Below are 24,331 nucleotides of genomic sequence, written 5' to 3' on the forward strand. Positions count from 1 at the left end.
ATTGCACTGAACATCATGAGTAATGGGAGAGTAGATATTATACCATTATCAAGACTTATATAAATGTAATCACATTACAACATTAAATATTTTCAATATAAAATAAATTTTTGAACATACTTACCCGGTAGTTATATACTGTATATAGCTGACGTCAGGGATGTAAGCTATATATATAACTACCGGGTTAAGTCAGATGTTTAAAAAATGAAATTACTAAACCAATAATTGCTACCACATCAAAGACATTACTAATAAATAAGCAAGTAAAGGTAATGTAGTATAGTATCAAAAAATTGTTTGCATGATTATTGCTTGAAATTTTCAATGGAGGGGAAGAACTCACATTAAAAATTGAAATAAAGACATTTGGCTCATACAAAAATTTACCTAGACAGGTTTTGCATTAGATTTATTTTCTAAATGTGACATTTTTGTATTTTCACAGTAATAATGGGTTCATACCTTTCCATGATGGTATATCTAAATTACTTTATTGAACTTACATTATTGATATCTGGATAAAGAAAAATAAAATAAGTCTTCAATTTTATTCAAACTCAACGGTGTACAGTTCTTTCATTAAAATTCAGAGGTTTATAATAAATAGCGCAAATCTTCTCTTGCACATCCATATGAAAATGAAACTGCAAGGAACAGGAAGCCTAATTTTATGAGAAACTTATCTGACATCATTGCATCACTTAAGGCACTTAAAATGTATAAAAATAGTCATCTTTTTAAACTTAAGCTTACAAATATTTTTAATATCAATAACCCTACTATTAAATTCTTTAGCTCCCAATCTACACAAAACATTTAGACTAGAATCATACGTGAATAAGTAGCCAGACTTTTTGAGGACTGGGTTTCTATGATTGTTACTAAATTTATCATAAGCTTTTATCACATTTTTGAATTTTGGACCCCAAAATGAAGCTTATGTAGCTACCTTATCAGGAATTAAAGCTACTCTTGTCACACGTACTGAAACAGCTGACAATTGCGTTACAAAAATAAAAATAAAAAATTTGTAAGCAGATTCTAAAGATTCAAATGTTGACTTTCTTAGTTCCTTAAAGGATTATTGCTCATTTCCATATGAAGCAACAGTGAACAAAATAGCTTCTCTTTTTTTTTCTAAATTAATTTTCTATATAAATTCAGGACTTATAACAGTAGCATAAAAAAAAGGCAATTCAGAAGACATAAAAACCTATGTGGAGATTAATTGGAGCATAGGTAAACATGTCTTTGTAGCTTTGAAAGTATAACCTTTTGCATACACAAATTTCAAAATACAATTTACTCTATAGATAAACATTCCATGCTAACAGCTTTCAGTAATAGCACCAACCTAGCATTGAGAATTTACGAGTATAAATGTTATACTCTATCAATCCACATAAATATATCAATAAAATCAAATCTTCAATGAGCCCACTCCCTTAAGCACTAAAGAGCATTTCAACAATTCTTGATAATATACAAAAGTGGCTAGTAAATCAATGCACAGGCAAGATGACTAACCACAAAAACTTCAATATCTCTTAGGTAATGCACAGAAACTGGCCTAACTGACAAAATGTTTAAAACGTGTTCAAGAATACAGACCTCTGGACATAAACATACAAAAATATATGCATGTCATTAATTAATGTCAGTACTAGTTTATGCACCGATTTCATAATCTATTTTACAGAATTTCACAAAATCTAAAATGAATACTAATGCTATTATGAAATTTGTTTCAATTGTATCATGAGAGACCTGCTATAGCAAGACGGGAAGTCTACACTTAACTAGTATGAGTATGGTGAACAAACAAAAGCTATAGAATATGTGTATCATGCACGAATTCAAAAAGAACAGTTACAAATGGCTCTCACAGACTTAAGCTACCTATATCTTCTGAATTTCAAATGTATATTAATCTTGGGAAGAATTTTACAAGGAAATAACAATGAACAAAAATAAACAAGTGAAATTAAAGAACTTAATTCTATATAAAGTTCCTAAAAAGGAAATCTGTCTCATTGCACTGAAAGAGGTCATAACAATTTTAAAATGTCCTTAAATTCTTGCAAACTTGCTAATCTTTTTTATGTCTGAACCACATATATTTTCAATCCCCTCCAATAATCCTTGAGCACTTCAAATCCAGTGCAATGTAAGTGAGAAATCAAGAAAATAAATGCAAAAGGCTTGTTGCAATAATAGATATTCATAACAATTACAGCTGGAGTACTTGCGTTGACCTTATGAAGGTTCAATTTTTTAACTTAACCAAAACAGTCAACTGTGTACTTGTGTGATTGATGCTAAGTACAAAGCAGAGAAGCAATACTCATATAATTAAGCTTTGAGTGAGACCAAAGCTTTGCAAATATAATAATGCTTCATAAAGTCATGAACATGCTCATCCCACTATCCACCATAAGCAAGTATAAACTCTCACACATTTCAATAGTAAGTGCACATACCTACATAACACAATGTTTACGTCTAACACTAGGAAGCAGGAGGGGATGAAGGAGTGGCTGCAGATCCAGTTGTGGCTGCCGCTTGCAGGCGGGCTCCAACTTCAGGTTCTATGTTTTGCATGAGGGAATTGAACTGTTCTGGGAAATCACGACTTGCACAACTCACAAGTTCTTCGATGAGCTTATTAGTTTCTGAAAAATTAAATTGCATTTTTCTATCAACTCCTACATTTATTCTGTATTATCACATACATACATATACCAAGGCACTTCCCCCAATTTTGGGGGGTAGCCGACATCAACAAATTAAACAAAACAAAAAAGGGGACCTCTACTCTCTACGTTCCTCCAGCCTAACAAGGGACTCAAACGAGTTCAGCTGGTACTGCTAGGGTGCCACAGCCCACCTTCCCACATTATCCACCACAGATGAAGCTTCATAATGCTGAATCCCCTACTGTTGCTACCTCCGCGGTCATCTAAGGCATCGGAGGAAGCAGCAGGGCCTACCGGAACTGCGTCACAATCGCTCGCCATTCATTCCTATTTCTAGCACACACTCTTGCCTCTCTCACATCTATCCTCCTATCACCCAGAGCTTCCTTCACTCCATCCATCCACCCAAACCTTGGCCTTCCTCTTGTACTTCTCCCATCAACTCTTGCATTCATCACCTTCTTTAGCAGACAGCCATTTTCCATTCTCTCAACATGGCCAAACCACCTCAACACATTCATATCCACTCTAGCTGCTAACTCATTTCTTACACCCATTCTCACCCTCACCACTTCGTTCCTAACCCTATCTACTCGAGATACACCAGCCATACTCCTTAGACACTTCATCTCAAACACATTCAATTTCTGTCTCTCCATCACTTTCATTCCCCACAACTCCGATCCATACATCACAGTTGGTACAATCACTTTCTCATATAGAACTCTTATTTTTTACTATTCCCTTAACTGCCCCCAACACTTTGCAACCTTCATTCACTCTCTGACGTACATCTGCTTCCACTCCACCATTTGCTGCAACAACAGACCCCAAGTACTTAAACTGATCCACCTCCTCATGTAACTCTCCATTCAACATGACATTCAACCTTGCACCACCTTCCCTTCTCGTACATCTCATAACCTTACTCTTACCCACATTAACTCTCAACTTCCTTCTCTCACACACACACTTCCAAATTCTGTCACTAATCGGCCAAGCTTCTCTGTGTCTGCAACCAGTACAGTATCATCCACAAACAACAACTGATTTACCTCCCATTCATGGTCATTCTCGTCTACCAGTTTTAATCCTCGTCCAAGCAATCGAGCATTCACCTCTCTCACCACTCCATCAACATACAAGTTGAACAACCACAGTGACATCACACATCCCTGTCTCAGCCCCACTCTCACCGGAAACCAATCACTCACTTCATTCCCTACCCTAACACATTCTTTACTACCTTTGTAGAAACTTTTCACTGCTTGCAACAACCTTCCACCAACTCCATATAACCTCATCACATTCCACATTGCTTCCCTATCAATTCTATCATACACTCTCCAGATCCATAAACGCAACATACACCTCCTTACCTTTTGCTTAATATTTCTCGCATATCTGCCTTACTGTAAAAATCTGACTCATACAACCCCTACCTCTTCTAAAACCACCCTGTATTTCTAAGATTGCATTCTCTGTTTTATCCTTGATCGTATTAATCATTACTCTACCATACACTTTTCCAACTATGCTTAAACTAATACCTCTTCAATTACAACACTCATGCACATCTCCCTTACCCTTATATAGTGGTAAAATACATGCACAAACCCAATCTACTGGTACCATTGACAACACAAAACACACATTAAACAATCTCACCAACCACTCAAGTACAGTCACACTCCCTTCCTTCAACATCTCAGCTCTCACACCATCCATACCAGATGCTTTTCCTACTCCCGTTTCATCTAGTGCTCTCCTCACTTCATCTATTGTAATCTCTCTCTCATTCCCATCTCCCATCACTGGCACCTCAACACCTGCAACAACAATTATATCTGCTTCCCTATTATCCTCAACATTCAGTAAACTTTCAAAATATTCCGCCCATTTTTTCCTTGCCTCCTCTCCTTTTAACAACCTTCCATTTCCATATTTCACTGTCTCTTCAATTCTTGAGCCAGCCTTCCTTACTCTCTTCACTTCTTTCCAAAACTTCTTCATATGAATGACCCAATCCCTGACCCCACCTCAAGTCAGCTGCCCTCTTTGCCTCACGTACCTTGCGCTTTACTTCCACATTTTTCTCTCTATATTTTTCATACTTCTCTATACTATTACTCTGCAGCCATTCTTCAAAAGCCCTCTTTCTCTCTTCCACTTTTACCTTCACTTCTTCATTCCACCATTCACTGCCCTTCCTCATGCTGCTATACACATCACTTGCAATCCCAACAAAATTTTCTTTTACTAACTTCCACTCCTCCTCTAAATTGCCAGTTTCTCTTACTTTCACTTCGTCATATGTCATTTTCAACTTTTCCTGATATTTACTTTTTACCCACGGTTTTATTACCTCTTCAACCCTTACTAGCTCCCTTTTACATCCACCTACTCTATTCCCCCCACTCTTTTGCTACAACTAATTTTCCTTCCACCAAAAAATGATCAGACATACCGTTAGCCATACCCCTAAACACGTGCACGTCTTTCAATCTTCCAAACATTCTTTTAGTTACCAACACATAATCCATTAATGCCCTTTCTACTACTCTTCCATTTGTCACTCTTACCCATGTATACTTATTTTTATCTTTCTTTTTGAAAAAGCTATTACTTATCACCATCTCTAGCTCACATTCTTTTAGTTACCAACACATAACCCATTAATGCCCTTTCTACTACTCTTCCATTTGCCACTCTTACCCATGTATACTTATTTTTATCTTTCTTTTTGAAAAAGCTATTACTTATCACCATCTCTTGCTCAACACACATATCTACCAGTCTCTCACCACTCTCATTTTCACCTGGTACGCCATATTTCCCAATGACACCTACCTCTCCAGCGCCCACTCTAGCATTTAAGTCACCCATGACAACTAAGTAATTCCTTCTACCCAGTCCTTCTACACACCTAGTTAATTCATTCCAGAACTTATTCCGCTCTTCTTCAATTTTCTCACTACATGGCCCATACGCACTGACAAACGCCCAACATTCCCTACCCAACCTAACCCTTACCCACATTAACCTAGAACATTCCCTACCCAACCTAACCCTTACCCACATTAACCTAGATGATATCTCCTTCCATTCCACTACTTTACCTGTCATCCATTCACTCAGCAATAAAGCCACACCCTCTCTCGCTCTTCCCCTTTCAATCCCAGACATTTCACCAAACATCACTTCACCCTTTCCTTTTATCTTCGTCTCACACAAGGCCAATACATCCATCCTTCTATTCTTAAACACACTTCCAATTTCACATTTTTTACTCTCTATCGTACTACATCCACACACATTCAAACACCCCAAAACTAGAGTGTGGGGAGCAGTCACTCTCCCCCCAGCTCCATCTATTTGTTGATGTCTCACAGGATGTAGATACAGGAGAGGGGGTTCCCAGCCCCCTCGTCCCGTCCCTTTTAGTCGCCTCTTACGACACGCAGGGATAACGTTGGCGCTATTCTAATTTTTTATATTGCCCCCGCGGCAATATACAGATGTAATAAAAAAAGTAAAATTGCTGATCATACAGTTACCAACAGAAACGATGCTTCTGCCAATTATTTATACTGTATTGTGCTATAAAGTCTTGAACAGAATTCTGGTAAGAGCCTTTAGTACTGTATAAAGTGTACCCTTCAATATGAAACCACTATATAAATGAGTTTAACAAAATCTTTGGGATTTTAGTCATGTTAATATGCATAGTTTTTCAGTTGAAGAAATACTTCTATGCTGCTTTGTATATCCAGTTAATAATCATTATTGCTTTGTACAACACAAAATATGTAATTTCTATGGCCCTAATAGTATTAAACGCACCCAATGAAATGTGTAATTTCCTTAGCAATAGTCATGTTTAAAATAGTTTGGTCTCCAATAAAAAATATTTTCCTTTGTAGGGAGGATCAACCATGTTATGAACTTTACTCATAATTGCCTGACCATGTAAAAAAATACCTCAAACATTACAAAGCTTTTCCATATGATAAAGGGAGATGAACAGCCAAGTCAAGAATAACAAGTATGGAAAACAACAACAAAAATTCTATTAACAACCTTGGTGTATGTTCCCCAAAAGAACATGTGCTCTGCTCTGGTAGAGGTTCAATAGCGATACTGTACTTTGTTAGGGAGGCGGAAGTTGGTAATGTTAAGGGGATCGTCCTGCGTTAATCTTCATGGATATGCTTTGGAATATCAAAAATTGTGAATCTGCACCTCAACTGAAGTCTCATATGAAAGTATCGTACTAATTCCGCCATAACTAACAGAGTTATTGCATTTTTTGTGCTAGAGGTAAATGGCACTACACGGGTCATCATAGTAACGCGACACCATGTTTTCGAACTCACTGTAACCTACGATAAGTATGCTATTCTTTTCGAATAGAGAAAAATATCACTATAAATATGTTTGGCAGCTCAACACTTTCTCTCATTGTCTCAGTGAATACCAAAAATCACTAGTGAAAATTGTTGAGCCTTTCGCTCTTGGTATGGTCACTTGTTTCTTGGTATTCATAGTGCTAGTGAGCTGCAGTGGTATCCTTATGCCTAAAAGCAAAAGAAGAATCCTAAGTACAGTACAGTATATGGAAAAAATAGCCTTTGCAAGATTGTACTAAGCAGCAAAGCGAGAGGTGGCACCTCCTGATACCCTCACCTTGAGTGAGTAGTACTTGCTTGGGATGTGGGGGGGGGATGACTTGGGCCATGTTTGCAGTAATTAGCAGAGAAAGCTATATAGTAAGTTTAGTTATTTTTAAAGTAATTGAGAATAGTTTCTAATTATCATTGACAATGAAAATGTAATTAACAGTTATATTGTGATAAGTTTTTTTGTACTCTTGTTGAAAAACTTCAGGGGCCGATATCTCTGCTTCAAAGTTATTGACATTCAAAACTACTTTTCTCCATTATTTACAAAGATATTTTAAATCCAAAAACAGTTGGAAAGAGAACTAAATACTAAATAATTTGGTCATAGAAATTTAAATTGTAAGGTTATCAGAAATTTTTTAAAATTTTCAAATTTGAGAAGAAAAAAAATTTCCTCTGAGCAATATTTCCACACTCAGATCGACATTCATAGAAATTATGATTTAATTCAACGCAGTATTTTTTGAGAATTTTTTTTTTTTAAATTCGTAAAAATAATCTGTCCAATTCAAATAATATTACTGCAGAATGACCAGAGTAATTATACAAATAACATGTTGAAATTATAGAATTCAAATATTTAATGATTTTGGCTTTAATGGCGGACAATCCCTTTAATACAATACTCCTCCAAAAACTATCTATCTACCATGGGCCTTCTCCCAAGTTTGGGGAGTAGCTGACATTAAATGAGAACAAGAGGGGTATTTTACTCCTTGTTCCTCCTTGCCTGACAAGGGACTCGGTACAGTTTGGTTGGTGTTGTTAGGGTGCCATAGCCCACCCTCCCCCATTCTTCCACCATAAATGAAGCTTTTAACGCTCACCCCGCTACATTGAAGTGAAGTGGTCACCATAAGGTGACCCCGAAGTAGCAGTAGGGTTTAACGAAACTGCGTCACAATCACTAGGCATTCATTTCTATTCGTTGCATGAGGTTTTGCCTCTTTCACATCCAACCTCCTGTCACATAGGGCCGTCTTCCCTCAATCCATCCACGCAAACCTTGGCTTTCCTCTAGCATTCATCACCTTTCCATCCTCTAAACATGGTCAAACTACCTCCACACATTCATAACCACTCTAGCTGCTAATTCATTCCTTACCTATTCTCACTCATAGTACTTCATCCACCCTTTACAGCAACAACAGAATCCAAGTACTGTACTCAAATTGATCTACTTCCACGAGAAACTCTCCAATCAACATGACATTCTATTTAGAAGCACCCTCACTTCTTGTGCACCTCATAACCTTAATCTTATCCACATTTACATACAACTTCCTACTCTCACATACCCTTCCAAACTCTGTCACTAATTGACACAGCTTCTCCTCCAAGTTTGCAACAAGTAGAGTACAGTAGCATCTGCAACAGTGTACAAGAAACAAAGAGCCATAATTTCTTCAAGAGGAAGTTGTCTTTTTCCTAACTGCAATCAATGTTGGTCTCTACAAAAACGGCATAATACATGATGCAGTGATAACAGCCAGACTTTATGAGCCTATACCTAATGGGAGGTAAAATAATAACAAAAAAGAAAACATTTAGATCTATGAGCATATGAATTTCAGGTAAGGTACACTGAAATATATACGAGGCCCTCTGTGCCAATAGGATTAGGAGACGATGCTAAATATAACACAAATGATAAGTCATTCTCCAGTGTTTTTTCAGGCTTAATTCATAGGAATGTTTGCTCGTGTAGAATGAAAACAAGTTTAACCCAATCAATAAATGGTGTTCCTATTTTTTCTGTATTCTTTGAGATAACCTTTAACATCTTGTTATTGCAATGCTTCAATTATTTCACAATCTTCTTTTAAACTTAGTATAGTACTGTACATCTACAAGAATCAACTTTAATCTTCAAATTACTTAATTGGAACTTCTCAAATAAATAGCTTATTATATCGCACATCAACCCACTGTCTTATTATTGTATGAACCTTCAAATACTTACGTTCATCAGACTGCTTCGTGTTGTACACATGAGCAGCAAGACTTAATACTGCTGGTAGATTCTGGGCCAACATTGGATGCTGCTGTCTATACAGTACCAAGAAGCATTTAAAAACGGTAGAGTTTTCTTCGAAGTCTTCTCTTAATGGCAAACAACCGAATACAACAGGAAATACCTGCAAAGTTAATAACTTTAGATTAGCCAATGTCTGCATCCAAACCTTCACAAAATAATACTCTTTTAAGTACTCAAGTGTATCCACCAGATAACTTAATTCAAGAAGTGTTATTAAATAACCAAGAAAATACATAAACTCGGCAATAAAATTTCCTAAACTGTAATAAATGAATTATGTAGTATAAAAAAAGTGCCAGGAAACTAGAATATTCATCTTGGTAGTCATTCATGTATTCATGATCAGACAAAAGCCAATTCACTGTCAAATCTAGAAGCCTCAAGAGTTCATTTGTTGGTAAAGCATTAAAAACCAAACAAAATGGATTTAAAGCAATTTGCCTTCAAAGCCCATAAAGTGCCTTTATTGTTTTCTCTGTTACTGCATTTCAAAACCCAATTAATCGCTCAAGACTGGTTTTTTAAGGCTTCACTAACTTTATGCTTACACCCAAACTAAAAGATTTAACTTCTAAGCACTAACTCTTGGTAAAATTGATTCCAAACTTGATACAGAAAACCCCTATAGAATTGATAAAATCATGTCTCATGACAAACATTACAAAGAACTTGCCTGTTCCATTGGTACATTGTTTGGACTAGTAGCAATCAGTCTTGCCACTGCACCACAAATGTTGTCAACAGCTCGTGGGAAGGATTCTTTGCTAAGGGCCTCAGATAATGCTGTTAAGATATTGGGATAATGCCCTAAAATAGCCTCACCACCTGCGGAAGTAATGAATATAAAAATCTGCTATTGCTAGAAAATTGCATCAGATTAAAGTTGCTAAGAGGATGACAAACAATAATATTCTAGTAAATGCATATCAACAAATAGGACTGTCATATTGTAGTTTATACAGGGCATGTTAAATTTCTAGAATCTCAAATAATTATTTTCAATTATTAGGGGAAAACTTGATAATGTTTAAAAAAGGGAGACACCTACTTCTAATGAGAAAAACCATACCGTAAAGAACAAATAATATTTCCAACAGAACAGTCTACAAGACTGTGGGAAGAATAATCAAGTGAAAATTACTCACCATGTTGGCCAAGAACACCTAAACCATAAATAGAATTCGATCGAACTTCATCGTCCTCATCTCGTGCACCACTCTGGAAAAGTGGGAGGAGCTGTGGCACGAACTGTCCACTAGCAGAGCCAAGGGCTTCTACAGACTCTGCTAAGGTTCCCAAACTAAAGGACCTTTCAGCAACACTGCAACCTTTTTTCTGGAAGGATACTTCATAACTAGAATCACTTTGTGAATGAAGAAAAATGTCAAGTAAATTTTTCATTTTCTTATAAACAAATGTACAGTTAACATGTTTAAAATTAAACTTTAAAAGCCAATAAAATATAATGTTGATAAATAAGAAAAAAAGTTCCTTGCTGCATTCAGTAACACAAACATGTATTACAGTACAGTAATATTAATTCCAAAATTAAATTAAACATTTGGGTACAGTATCAATTATCTTAATCACTTAAACTTACCGTTTTATTTGCAAATAAAGGCAGTAGCTGGCTGAACTGTGTCGCAAATTCTGCCTGACTCATTGCTTTACCGAGACTTGGAACCACTTCCCCTGCATATTCAATAAGCATCTCGTCATGTTCAGCTTCGCCTTCATCCTCACTACTTGCTTCATCTGCCATATCCTGACACATAGTCTGTAAAACCAAAACCAAAACTTAATATTTTCTAAAACAACTCTTCCTATTATAATATAGGCTAGACTGTATACCAATTCACCAAACTTTAAACAAAGTGGAAAAAAAAAAGGGGGAATTGGTCATTATTACCACAAATAACTATAACCTACTTTCTTAATACACTTGGTTCCAAAGCCTTATCAAATTATTTAGGGCCATCATAGGCAAAGAGGGCAGCTGACCTGAGGTGGGGTCAGGGACTGGGTCAGTCATATGAAGAGAATAAGAAGTTTTGGAAAGAAGTGAAGAGAGTAAGGAAGGCCGGCGCAAGAATTGAAGAGACAGTGAAAGATGGAAATGGAAGGTTGTTAAAAGGAGAGGAGGCAAGGAAAAGGTGGGCGGAATATTTTGAAAGTTTGCTGAATGTTGAGGATGATAGGGAGGCAGATATAATTGCGGTTCCAGGTGTTGAGGTGCCAGTGATGGGAGATGAGAATGAGAGAGAGATTACAATAGAGGAAGTGAGGAGAGCACTAGATGAAACGAGAGTAGGAAAAGCATCGGGTATGGATGGTGTGAAAGCTGAGATGTTGAAGGAAGGGGGTGTGACTGTACTTGAATGGTTGGTGAGATTGTTTAATGTGTGTTTTGTGTTGTCAATGGTACCAGTAGATTGGGTTTGTGCATGTATTGTACCACTATATAAGGGTAAGGGAGATGTGCATGAGTGTTGTAATTCAAGAGGTATTAGTTTGTTGAGTGTAGTTGGAAAAGTGTATGGTAGAATACTGATTAATAGGATTAAGGATAAAACAGAGAATGCAATCTTGGAAGTACAGGGTGGTTTTAGAAGAGGTAGGGGTTGTATGAATCAGATTTTTACAGTTAGGCAGATATGCGAGAAATATTTAGCAAAAGGTAAGGAGGTGTATGTTGCGTTTATGGATCTGGAGAAAGCATATGATAGAGTTGATAGGGAAGCAATGTGGAATGTGATGAGGTTATATGGAGTTGGTGGAAGGTTGTTGCAAGCAGTGAAAAGTTTCTACACAGGTAGTAAAGCATGTGTTAGAATAGGAAATGAGGTGAGCGATTGGTTTCCGGTGAGAGTGGGGCTGAGACAGGGATGTGTGATGTCGCGGTGGTTGTTTAACTTGTATGTTGATGGAGTGGTGAGAGAGGTGAATGCTAGAGTGCTTGGACGAGGATTAAAACTGGTAGGCGAGAATGATCATGAATGGGAGGTAAATCAGTTGTTGTTTGCGGATGATACTGTACTGGTAGCAGACACAGAAGAGAAGCTTGACCGACTAGTGACAGAATTTGGAAGGGTGTGTGAGAGAAGGAAGTTGAGAGTTAATGTGGGTAAGAGTAAGGTTATGAGATGTACGAGAAGGGAAGGTGGTGCAAGGTTGAATGTCATGTTGAATGGAGAGTTACTTGAGGAGGTGGATCAGTTTAAGTACTTGGGGTCTGTTGTTGCAGCAAATGGAGGAGTGGAAGCAGATGTACGTCAGAGAGTGAATGAAGGTTGCAAAGTGTTGGGGGCAGTTAAGGGAGTAGTAAAAAATAGAGGATTGGGCATGAATGTAAAGAGAGTTCTATATGAGAAAGTGATTGTACCAACTGTGATGTATGGATCGGAGTTGTGGGGAATGAAAGTGATGGAGAGACAGAAATTGAATGTGTTTGAGATGAAGTGTCTGAGGAGTATGGCTGGTGTATCTCGAGTAGATAGGGTTAGGAACGAAGTGGTGAGGGTGAGAACGGGTGTAAGAAATGAGTTAGCGGCTAGAGTGGATATGAATGTGTTGAGGTGGTTTGGCCATGTTGAGAGAATGGAAAATGGCTGTCTGCTAAAGAAGGTGATGAATGCAAGAGTTGATGGGAGAAGTACAAGAGGAAGGCCAAGGTTTGGGTGGATGGATGGTGTGAAGAAAGCTCTGGGGGATAGGAGGATAGATGTGAGAGAGGCAAGAGAGCGTGCTAGAAATAGGAATGAATGGCGAGCGATTGTGACGCAGTTCCGGTAGGCCCTGCTGCTTCCTCCGGTGCCTTAGATGACCGCGGAGGTAGCAGCAGTAGGGGACTCAGCAGTATGAAGCTTCATCTGTGGTGGAAATGTGGGAGGTTGGGCTGTGGCACCCTAGCAGTACCAGCTGAACTTGGCTGAGTCCCTGGTTAGGCTGGAGGAACGTAGAGAGTGGAGGTCCCCTTTTTGTTTTGTTTCTTGTTGTTGTCGGCTGCCCCCCAAAATTGGGGGGGGTGCCTTTGATATATGTATGTATGTATCATAGGTTACTTAAAAGATACAATTCAGACTCACTAAGCAAAGAACAACAATCACTTTTAACAAACAAATAGAATTTTAATTATTACAAAAAGGACTTAAAAGTGGAGAACTAAATATTGAAAAAAATATACTCAGAACTTCTCTAAATTGACAGGTCGTTTCTAAGCACAAATTTTTCAGAGTGCTTCTGCTTTCCTAGTTTTCTCTTGTCCTTATCTTCCACTTATGCCTTACTTATTTCATTATCTATGTTACTTTCTATAGACATACCTACAGATTTAATCACTATGAAATTCCTCAAATTCAATTTTTGATGCCTTTTGACAAGAAGAAAAGTTTTGGAATTTGCAGTTTTATAAGGCATACAGGGCACTTGGTGGAACTCTTATGAACAAGGATGCGTAACATTGACCCAGCGTGTAAATCAACAAAATTTGCTAATTATATAGAACTTTATATTGATTTTATAAATAAGAAAATCAGCTGGGTGTTTATAAAAGAAAAATTGGCTTACCTTCTTCAACATAACATCACTGACGCAATTCATTATAGCCTCAAGATGTCCCTGTGGTGCTAAAACTGGAGCACCTCCTTCTTTTAGCACTTCTGCATAAGCTTCTAAACAAGCCATGACAACAGAGCGCTCCTCATCCGTGCGGATTAGCTCGGACAATTTGGGTATAAGCACTTGAACCCATTTTTGGAATCCTAAAAAAAAATTAAAAAAAAATAAAATAAAAATAGAATAAAATATGACAGCAGATAAATTTGTATTTGCTCAATACAGTACATGGTTTCTATTATCCTTAAGCCTGTAATTAGAAGAAACAACAGTAGACAACTCAATCTATTCTCAATCCTTTAACTTCTGTTAAAACTTTGCAAGTCAGTATAATGTTCCTCAATCAATTTACCAAAATTACACATACTCCAGAAAAGATGTATGGGGATATAACAACACTAGCTAACTTATTTTCTACCCAAAAGTTTCCCTCTGATTTATCAACCAGTCTAATGACAAGCTCAACGAATCTTGCAGTATCTAATACATTAGTTTCTTAAAATTTTAATGCAGTAATTGGAGCAACTACAAATACACTGTTTAATAAATTCGATAGGAGAGAGTAATAAACTAGTAGTTTGTGTTAAGCTTGAATAGAGTAATAAACTGGTAGTTTAGGTTAAGCTTGAATCTAGCCAAAGAAAGCACCCCCCCCTTTCAAATTAGTGGTTCCATCTACACAAGAAGTCAGTTCTTTGGCCAACCAATTAAAGTTTGATGGTTTAAATGCCCCTCATGAATGCCAGGGGCAAGGGACAGTAACACTGCCCTATTGAATAGGACAATGCTCTAGAAACTGACCATATATACTTATGATCAGCACCAAAGCCACCTCTCCACCCAAGCTAGGACCAAGGAGGTCCAGGCAATGAGTGCTGATGATTCAACAGATGGACCTATAGGCTCCCCCAAACCCTTAGCCTTAGCTCACAAAGATGGCGAGATTGCAGCGACCAAAGAAACTAACAAGTCTGAACCGGACTCCAACCCCAGTCTGGCATTCACCAGTCCGGGACCTTACCATATCGGCCATCACAACCCTACTGAATTTCATTTTAATACTTAGCAAGACACTAATTATTAAGGGAATTAAAAAATACAGTAATGCATCATCTTAACAGTTGTATTTCAGTATCTAAATTCAGAAAAAAAAATATAATTCATTGTATTTGCAAAATAAGAATATAGATCAAGGCAATTAGGGCAACTCTATAAATATTGAATTCCATAAAGGACCACCTAATTACAGGTCAGGGATGCAAGAATTTGCGATAAATATGAACACATTTCCGAGGTAATTAAATAATCGAAAGAACAGAATGAGAAATAATTGCACAGAGAAATGATTATTTTATGGCAACCGGTCTTAAGATTATGTTATTTTTTAAGTTAATAGTTTAAAATATTCACTTTCTTTTATATGAATTCATTACAATCATGTGTTGTAAGTTGCAAAGAGTGAAAGGCAGTAAATTACTTCTCCTACACACTTTTAGAAGTATTAAAAAATCTTACAAGGATAAAATTAAAGAAAAATTATGGTATTCAATTCTGTGATGAACGAACAAATTCTTGGTACATTCAACATTATAGCATTGCAAAGCCTTTACTGGGGAAGAATGGATAAGCATAATATATGTCCTTCCAAGATGGATGTTGCTCTACCTTTATCAAAATTGTATTTGTAAAGGGAGCTAGACCAGTGTCTGTGTATAACATAGGATAAATATATTCTCTGTTGTGTATTAGATACCACTGCTTGTATCTCTCTCTCTGCTTTCCATTGACATCTTTGCAAAGGAAAAAAGTAATGAGTTAAATTCAACCTTACCTTGACTTGCTTCTGGAGAAGAACTTTTTGCAAGGCTTATTATAAATTGCGCCATTGCCCCAACTGCTGATTGCCTGACATCTTCACTTGGATAGTTCAACATCTTGTAGACTTCTTCAACACTCTTATCCATATACGGCAAGAAGGCATCACTAGGAGAGAAAAGTTTATCACAAACAATTCAAATGAAAAACTGAATACTTCCAAACATAATAAACTCAATATCAACTAAAACAGAGAGAGAAATTATCATACCAACAATGAAGACTAAGTTCTCGTAAAGCAACACAGGTATCCTCTTTTTCTTCAAGGAAAGAATTTTCTACTGTGTACCCAGCAACATCATCATCATCGTTGTCTTCATTTCCTACGAGATCAATCTCTCCTTCCTCCTGTTCACCTTCTGAATCACTTAGTCCCTCTAACGTTGTTGGCAATCCAGCTTCATCGCCTTTGAAGTGTGTCTGTAAGAGAACAATATGGTTCTTAGGATTCTGTCATTTCAAGAAGGATCTTGCTTTGTAAATTACATCAGTGTAATTAAATACAAGACCCAAGCTTATGGTATTCAAGTACTTAAAAAAATAAAAACTTAATCTAATTATTGAACAGCTAATCATAAATGAGCTAGTATTTACTGACTTCCTTGGTACTATACCAAGCAAGATTGATTATCCATTGTCTGAAGGCTAACTTTCGTTGAATTTCTTTAGCAAATAAACAGGCTGTACCCTTACGTGTTACGTTGTTATAAGATATATAAAATCTCAGGCACACAAAAGAGCTTTTTGAATGATATTGGACTTAACTGTAGTCGTATAAAGTAAGCACCTTTTTCATCCTTGCGAGCCTCCATGAGCAAACTTTTAACAAGAAACGACATGACATCAATCTTAACGCCACAAAACATATTAGAAAAATTACCATTAAAGTCTCCAAACTTATCCTTAACTTGCAATAGATAAAAACATCTAATACTAACTTCTCACATTAAATGCAGGAATATGAAAGAATTAAGGCATACCCTGTCTTAAAAGTCATTCTTAGCTTAGAATGTAGGTAAGAGAGATAATATCTTATTTTCACCAAAACCTGTAGTTAATGTGTTAAGTCGATACTAACACCAACAGAAAAGTGTCACAGTAGCAATATCCTTAACAAAGAACTCACAAAGGTTCAAAATGCAATCCTTTTATATTTTGTAATATTATAACTAGATTCTTAAAAATTTCTCTAAAAACTGGGGGTTTTCAATATCAAGTCCTAAATATGACTGCTCTTTCTTTGCCCGAAAATTCACTGGCCTTAGAATTAACAAATGAAGCTGAAGACAATGAGCTTCTAAAGATCATTACTAAAAAAGCCTAAAGCTCGTTAATAGCTAGTGGAAATATCCTCCTCCTCACAGTACTTGACATTTCTAGTCTTCTCTGATTTTGCTCTTAAAGTGAATGTACCTCTGCATAAAAGGAACAGAAAGCCCTTCACAATCCCCACAGCAACTAACTGATTGTCCCTGAGATGAGACACAGAAAATAGGATCATGACTGCCAAGAAATAACTCTTGGACAATCTACACAGGAATGACTAACAAATCCAGAAGACATCATGTAACATTGTTAATTCCTAAATACAATAAGTAAACAAATTGCTGATGTATCAAGCTTGAGTATGACTAGTAGACTAAAAGACAGAAAACTTATGGTATACCCAAGCCAAGGTTAATGAAAATAACAGCTAGATTGTCTCAATACTGTACTAGAGTCCTAGGCCAATAGAAATAGAAAATGGACAAGTATTATTTCTGGGGTAAATGTCAATATGAGCCAGGCTTCAAGATGGAAGCAAATGTGAACAGGAGTTCATAAAAATAACTTGATATCATCATCACTGCTCACATCAGTGATGAAGATGCAGAGGCTGCAGGGATGAACATCTGTAGGCTTATCATGTCATAAAGTTACTTTCTTAACAACCAATAACTGCTTGCCTTTTCCTCATCATCAATATCAAAAATATTATTAAGAGTTACATGATGACTAAAAACCATGCAAAGCCACTGTCATTTGCGGCATGTTAACTCGGTGTCCCATAACACCATCAAACAACAGTGAGCTGATAGGGGAAGATTTGCCAAAGCTATAAGATTTACTGCTATACCAAACACAGCAATTTAAGATGGTTGCTCGATCACTTACATGTTGGGTAGAGTTGAGAAAAAATAAGCAAACATTCTTTCTCAACAATCAAGTGACCCTTAAAAAGTCTGCCACCCAGGTCTGCCTTGGAGTTGACAGGGCTCAAACACTAACGACTTTGTACAAGTGCTAAGTAATTACGTTACTAGGAAGTGCTCACGTTAGGCAGTATATATTTGCAAAATCTTGCCTTAGCAGATATGCATGTTACATATTTGTAAATGTGAAACAGACTATAGTTTCTAAACCTAAGTACCTAAAATTACTACTTCTAATTAAAAGATGCAATCTAGTTTATTTCATAGACATCATACAGTACTATGTTCCATGCTTCTTTTAACTTCTATTAAGAGTCAAAGCTATATAAAAATACTTAAGCTCCTGTTAATTAGTTTAAAGGATTTAAGAAAAAGTAAAAAAAGAATTACTTACCACAACGCCATCGGTGCTTCTTAGCGATAACATCATTCGTTCCATGATCTTCGGTAAATGGGGAGCCATATCTGCTTTCATGACAGAAGCCAATGAAGCAAATAACAAATAGCATGTCTTTCGTACATCTGGGTCATCTTTACGTTCCATCAATCCCAGACCAAGGGTGATACAGTCTGGAGCGTATACAGTGAAGTTCTCTGGCCCCATACATCTGGCTAACTGACCCAGTGTATCTGCAATCAAGAATATTTTGAATAAACAAAAGTTGTAAAAAAAGTACCAACTATACAATGTTAATTAGCTAAATGTTCTCAAATAAATCATGAAATATAAAATTTCAAAACAAATTCATGAAGCATGCAGATTTAAAAATTCCTTTATCTGTAATGTATGTTCTTACAGCATTTAAATATTTCTTATTTCTAACTCTATACGTAAGAGGAAACATTACATACTTATAAAAAGAAAATTATCTGAAAGAAGTCTTAAAACTATTGAGTAATATTTTAGAGAAAATCTATTCTGTTAATTAAAAATTAATAAAAAAGATGTATGGTATAACTCATAATAAACAATCAAAATACTGTAATTAAAATCTTACCAATAGACTGAACTTGAAGTGTCATAGTTTCATCCTTTTGATCCTGAGTTAGGTAGCCTTTGAGCATCTCGATAATTTGCTGGAAATATGGTACCATGTGTTCTTTTGCTGCATTTGCTATAAAAAGAAAAATTTGTCTTTATTATAATCCTCATAACATAAAACAAGATTTCCATACAAAACTACAACTCAAATAGTTTAAACTTTGTCATATATCCCTTCATTCAACAGCACTTGTCCGCAATAGATAAAGTCTATGCAGGCACCATACACATCTACCCTTCCATATTTGTTTTGAGCTACTGTATAGTTTTTTCTTGCTAATATATCCTTATTCAAGGACAACTAAAAATTGGTTAGGTACACCTTGTAACTACAGTGATATCTTCAATAAATAAATTATGGTATTTCAAACAAATAGTTGTCAAAGAATTCTGGCTAATGTTGGATTTATTGACACACACGTGGAGGCAATACAATTGACCATATCTACCTATCAGCAATTTAAATAAGGAAATTCCTTCAAATTTACTCATACTACTCACCAGTGGCTCCTATCGCACTTATGGCTAGTTCCTTCATGTGAACTGATGTTGGTGCACCCAAGACACCAAATAGCCTCTCCATCAATGCTGGTAAATGAGGAAGTAATTCACCTTCTAAATTCTCACAAAACATTTCAAGCGCGTAAAACATTCGATCAACACCTGGTGGATCGCTTCCTCCACTACGAACTATTACACAAGTCTGCAAAATGAAATAATGGTCAAAACTAAATTACTGTAATGTGAAAGACCAGCACCTATATGTTCAACAGCTCATAAACTAACACTCCTTTCAAAGACTTGATGAACATTCAACAATAATTAAAACTTTTAATAAAAAACATTCCTTATATAAAACCAATACACACCTGCGTCAGGTAATCAAAGAGAACAGGGAGCAATTCAGCATGATATTTACTGATGTCTGGTTGAAGATGTTCGGCAAATTGTCCAAGGGCAAACAAAGCACTATTACGGATTAACTGAAAAGAAAAAAAGGCTATGACTTGGTGTAATATTGGATATAACTATCTTCAAATACCAATTATCCTTTGCTATATACATGCATACATACATATACCAAGGCCCTTCCCCCAATTTTGGGGGGTACCCGACATCAACAAAGAAACAAAAACAAAAAGGGGACCTCTACTCTCTACGTTCCTCCCAGCCTAACAAGGGACTCAACCAAGTTCAGCCGGTACTGCTAGGGTGTCACAGCCCACCCTCAATATGATGTATCAAGCTTGAGTGTGACGAGTAGACTAAAACACAGAAAACTTATGGTATACCCAAGCCAAGGTTAATGAAATTACTGCTAGATTGTCTCAATACTGTACTAGAAGCCTAGACCAATAGAAATAAAAAATGGACAGTATTATTTCTGTCCTTTGTTATAGCTTACTAAAACAAAAGTGATTTTTGCGTAACATATAGATAACCATCAGTCACACATGCCTATAATTGATTCTTGAATTTTCTGGTTCACCATTCTTTTGAATGGTTACTTTGCACATAGATTTTCAACACCTTCAACTCTGCATAATTCCAAATTCCTTATTAACTTTGAGGAGCAATTTCCTATAGAACAATGTGGTTTGAAAAATCTGGTGGCAGATTTAGTTAGATAAGAATTACACTCTCCACAAATCCATTTACTGTATAATATTAGTTGCCCTAAATCAAAGACAACAGAACAGAGTTTAAATGCATTTAAAACCTTGCAGACTGGATAAATGGGAGAATATGGAAAAATGAAGTACAGAACTAACCCACAGTTAGACCTCCATTAATAAATAAAATACTCAAAAAATATTTTTCAATATTTAAATTAGGCATACATGTATTCATTTGATCCAATATATTTAGTGAAAACCAACATAATCCAATTCCAGAATGGAAAAGATTAAAAAATGTTATTTTCATTAGTAAAATAAATTTTTGAATATACTTACCCGATGATCATGTAGCTGTCAACTCTGTTGCCCGACAGAAATCTACGGTCGGGATACGCCAGCGATCGCTATACAGGTGGGGGTGTACACAACAGCGCCATCTGTGAGTAGGTACTCAAGTACTTCTTGTCAACAAGAACTCAATTTTCTCCTCGGTCCACTGGTTCTCTATGGGGAGGAAGGGCGGGTCCTTAAATTCATGATCATCGGGTAAGTATATTCAAAAATTTATTTTACTAATGAAAATAACATTTTTCAATATTAATCTTACCCGATGATCATGTAGCTGATTCACACCCAGGGTGGTGGGTGGAGACCAGCATACATGTTAACAAAGAAGCTAAGTATCCCGTATCTTATTTTAGCCGTTATTCAAAATAACAAACAAAATAAATAAGTACCTGGTAAGGTTCTGCCTTTTTAAGTACGTCTTCCTTACTGAGCCTAGCGATCCTCTTAGGATGCTGAGCGACTCCTAGGTGCTGAAGTATGAAGGGCTGCAACCCATACTAAAGGACCTCATCACAACCTCTAATCTAGGCGCTTCTCAAGAAAGAATTTGACCACCCGCCAAATCAACCAGGATGCGGAAGGCTTCTTAGCCTTCCGGACAACCCAGAAATATTTCAAGAGAAAGATTAAAAAGGTTCTAGAATTAGGGAAATGTAGTGGTGGAGCCCCCACCACTACTGCACTCGTTGCTACGAATGGTCCCAGAGTGTAGCAGTTCTCGTAAAGAGACTGGACATTCTTAAGATAAAAGACGCGAACACTGATCAGCTTTTCCAAAAGGTTGCGTCGAAAATATTTTGCAGAGATCTATTTTATTTAAAGGTCACGGAAGTTGTGACAGCTCTAACTTCGTGTGTCCTTACCTTCAGCCAAGCTTGGTCTTCCTCATTCAGAAGGGAATGAGCTTCTCGTATTAACAGTCTGAAAATAATAGGATAAAGAATTCTCTGACATAGGCAAAGATGAATTCTTAACTGAACACCATAAAGCTTCAGACGGGCCTCGTAAAGGTTTTTAAAATAGAACTTAAGAGCTCTTACAGGACATAATACTCTTTCTAGTTCATTTCCAACCATACGCTAAGTTTGGAATAACGAACGATATTGGTCAAGGCCGAGAAGGCAGCTCGTGTTTGGCTAGAAAACCAAGATGTAGAACATGTAGCCGTTTCGGATGAAAATCCGATGTTCTTGCTGAAGGCATGAATCTCACTGACTCTTTTAGCTGTGGTTAAGCATATCAGGAAAAGAGTCTTAAAGGTGAGATCTTACAGGGAGGCTGATTGAAGTGGTTCGACTGATGCCAACATGCTTCTGTAACCCTTGAAAGTGGGAGCTGAAAGAGATCGCTCTTTCCTCAGATATAAGAGGAAGTCAGCTATTTGAGTTACAGAGGTACTGGTCGAGGATACGGATACTGACTTGCACCAGTTTAGGAAGATTTCCCACTTCGATTGGTAGACTCTAAGGGTGGATGTTCTCCTTGCTCTAACAATCGCTCTGGTTGCCTCCTTCGAAAAACCTCTAGTTCTCGAGAGTCTTTCGATACTCTGAAGGCAGTGAGACGAAGAGCGTGGAGGCCTTGGAGTACCTTCTTACGCGTGGCAGACGTAGCAGGTCCACCCTTAGGGGAAGAGTTCTGGGAACGTCTACTAGCCATCGAAGTACCTCGGTAAGTTATTCTCTCGCGGGCCAGAGGGAAGCAACTAGTGTCAACTTTGTCCCATCGTGAGAGGCGAACTTCTGCAGTACCTTGTTGACAATCTAGAACGGAGGGAATGCATATAGATCTAGATGAGACTAATCTAGTAGAAAGGCATCTAAAAGAACCACTGCTGGGTCCGGGATAGGTGAGCAAAGTATTGAGAGCCTCTTGGACATCGAGGTTGCGAAGAGAACTATGGTTGGCTGGCCCCAGGTGACCCAAAGTCTCTTGCATACATCTCTGTGGAGGGTCCAATATGTTGGAATTATTGTCCCTTCCTACTGAGACAAACTGCTAAGACATTCAAGTTGCCTTGGAAGAAACTTGTTACTAGTGAAAAGTCTAGACCTGTTGAACAGGAGAGGAGGTCACTAGCGAACTCGCACCATGTCAGAGAGTAGGTCCCTCCTTGCTAGGAGATGAACATCAAAGCAGGGAGTTGTCCGTGTTGACCTCCATTACTTTGTCTTGAAGGAGAGACCTGAAGCTTTTCCAGGTCAGACGTACTGCCAGAAGCTTCTTGCTGTTAAAATGCATTGTCCTTTGACTCGAGAGCATAATCCCGTGCATTCCCTACCGCCTAAGGTCACACCCCAGCCTACGTCCGATGCGTCTGTGAAGAGAACGTGGTTGGGAGTCTGAACAGTCAGGGGAAGACCCTATAAAAGGTTGATAAAGTCCTTTCCTCAGGTTAGACCAGACTTATCTTCCGGAAACCGGGATCGAGACCGCTTCTAGCGTCTTGTCCTTTTCCAGTGAAGAGCTAGATGAAACCGAAGAGGACGGAGGTGTAGTCTTCCAAGTGACACCAATTGAACCACGGATGACAGTGTCCTAACCAGACTCATCCACAGCCTGACAGGGCCGTATTCCTTCTTCAGCATCTTCTGGATGGATAGCAGGGCTGGGGATTGATTTTCTTGTTCAGCCAAGTCCTCATCAGAGGGTTCCTCATCCGAAACTGATGAGGAAACGGCAACGGAGTGGGCAACGTCTGACTCGCTGAATCCGGTCGCACTGGTGGATGCGTGACGGAGCCGGACACAAGATCATGGTACTGCTGCACAGTCTGTGAACTGTCAACCATGGGGATGCGAGGAAGTACAGCGACAACCCGAAACTGTCTAGACTGTCTGGGTAGTACAGACAACCCCTTATCGGGTTGCTGAGGTTGCCGCACTGCGTCACAACAAAGTCACCTCTGCTGGTTGTTGAACGTCTTCCCAGTGACACACTGAACGTCCACAACCACCTCCGAGAGTAGCTTAACGTCAACGTGCGACTGGCAACCCACACTGGGTCGCACCGGTGGAGGAACCATCTCAACTGGCGGACGTGAGTAGGATACCTCAGCGTCAACAGGGCGTACAACCAACCGGTAGGAAGGTCGTTGGCAAGAAGGTTCTTCTCCGTAAAAAATCCTCTATCAAGGACTAAGCTTGGACTGCATGTCTTGCAACAAAGCCCAAGGTCTATGGGAGCAGGTGTGGCAACAGACGGGGTTAGCGACTGAAGCGG

General features: G+C 37.8%; 1 protein-coding gene across 1 annotated transcript in view; it reads right to left on the reverse strand.

Annotated features, from left to right (window-relative positions):
• Positions 1-537: 537 nt before the first annotated feature.
• LOC137619609 (importin-4-like) overlaps positions 538-24,331 on the reverse strand; it is a 51,992-nt gene continuing 28,198 nt past the window's right edge. The window contains exons 9-20 of the mRNA XM_068349791.1: positions 20,012-20,125; positions 19,644-19,845; positions 19,099-19,215; positions 18,495-18,730; positions 16,120-16,328; positions 15,865-16,016; positions 13,986-14,179; positions 11,020-11,196; positions 10,565-10,754; positions 10,093-10,244; positions 9,345-9,519; positions 538-2,675 (exon numbers count right to left, since the gene is read on the reverse strand). Coding sequence (XP_068205892.1) covers positions 2,512-2,675; positions 9,345-9,519; positions 10,093-10,244; positions 10,565-10,754; positions 11,020-11,196; positions 13,986-14,179; positions 15,865-16,016; positions 16,120-16,328; positions 18,495-18,730; positions 19,099-19,215; positions 19,644-19,845; positions 20,012-20,125 — 2,082 coding nt within the window. The 3' untranslated portion in view covers positions 538-2,511. The remainder of the gene's footprint in view (positions 2,676-9,344; positions 9,520-10,092; positions 10,245-10,564; positions 10,755-11,019; positions 11,197-13,985; positions 14,180-15,864; positions 16,017-16,119; positions 16,329-18,494; positions 18,731-19,098; positions 19,216-19,643; positions 19,846-20,011; positions 20,126-24,331) is intronic.

This window comes from Palaemon carinicauda, chromosome 26 (assembly GCF_036898095.1).
Source record: "Palaemon carinicauda isolate YSFRI2023 chromosome 26, ASM3689809v2, whole genome shotgun sequence".
Lineage (NCBI taxonomy): Eukaryota > Metazoa > Arthropoda > Malacostraca > Decapoda > Palaemonidae > Palaemon > Palaemon carinicauda.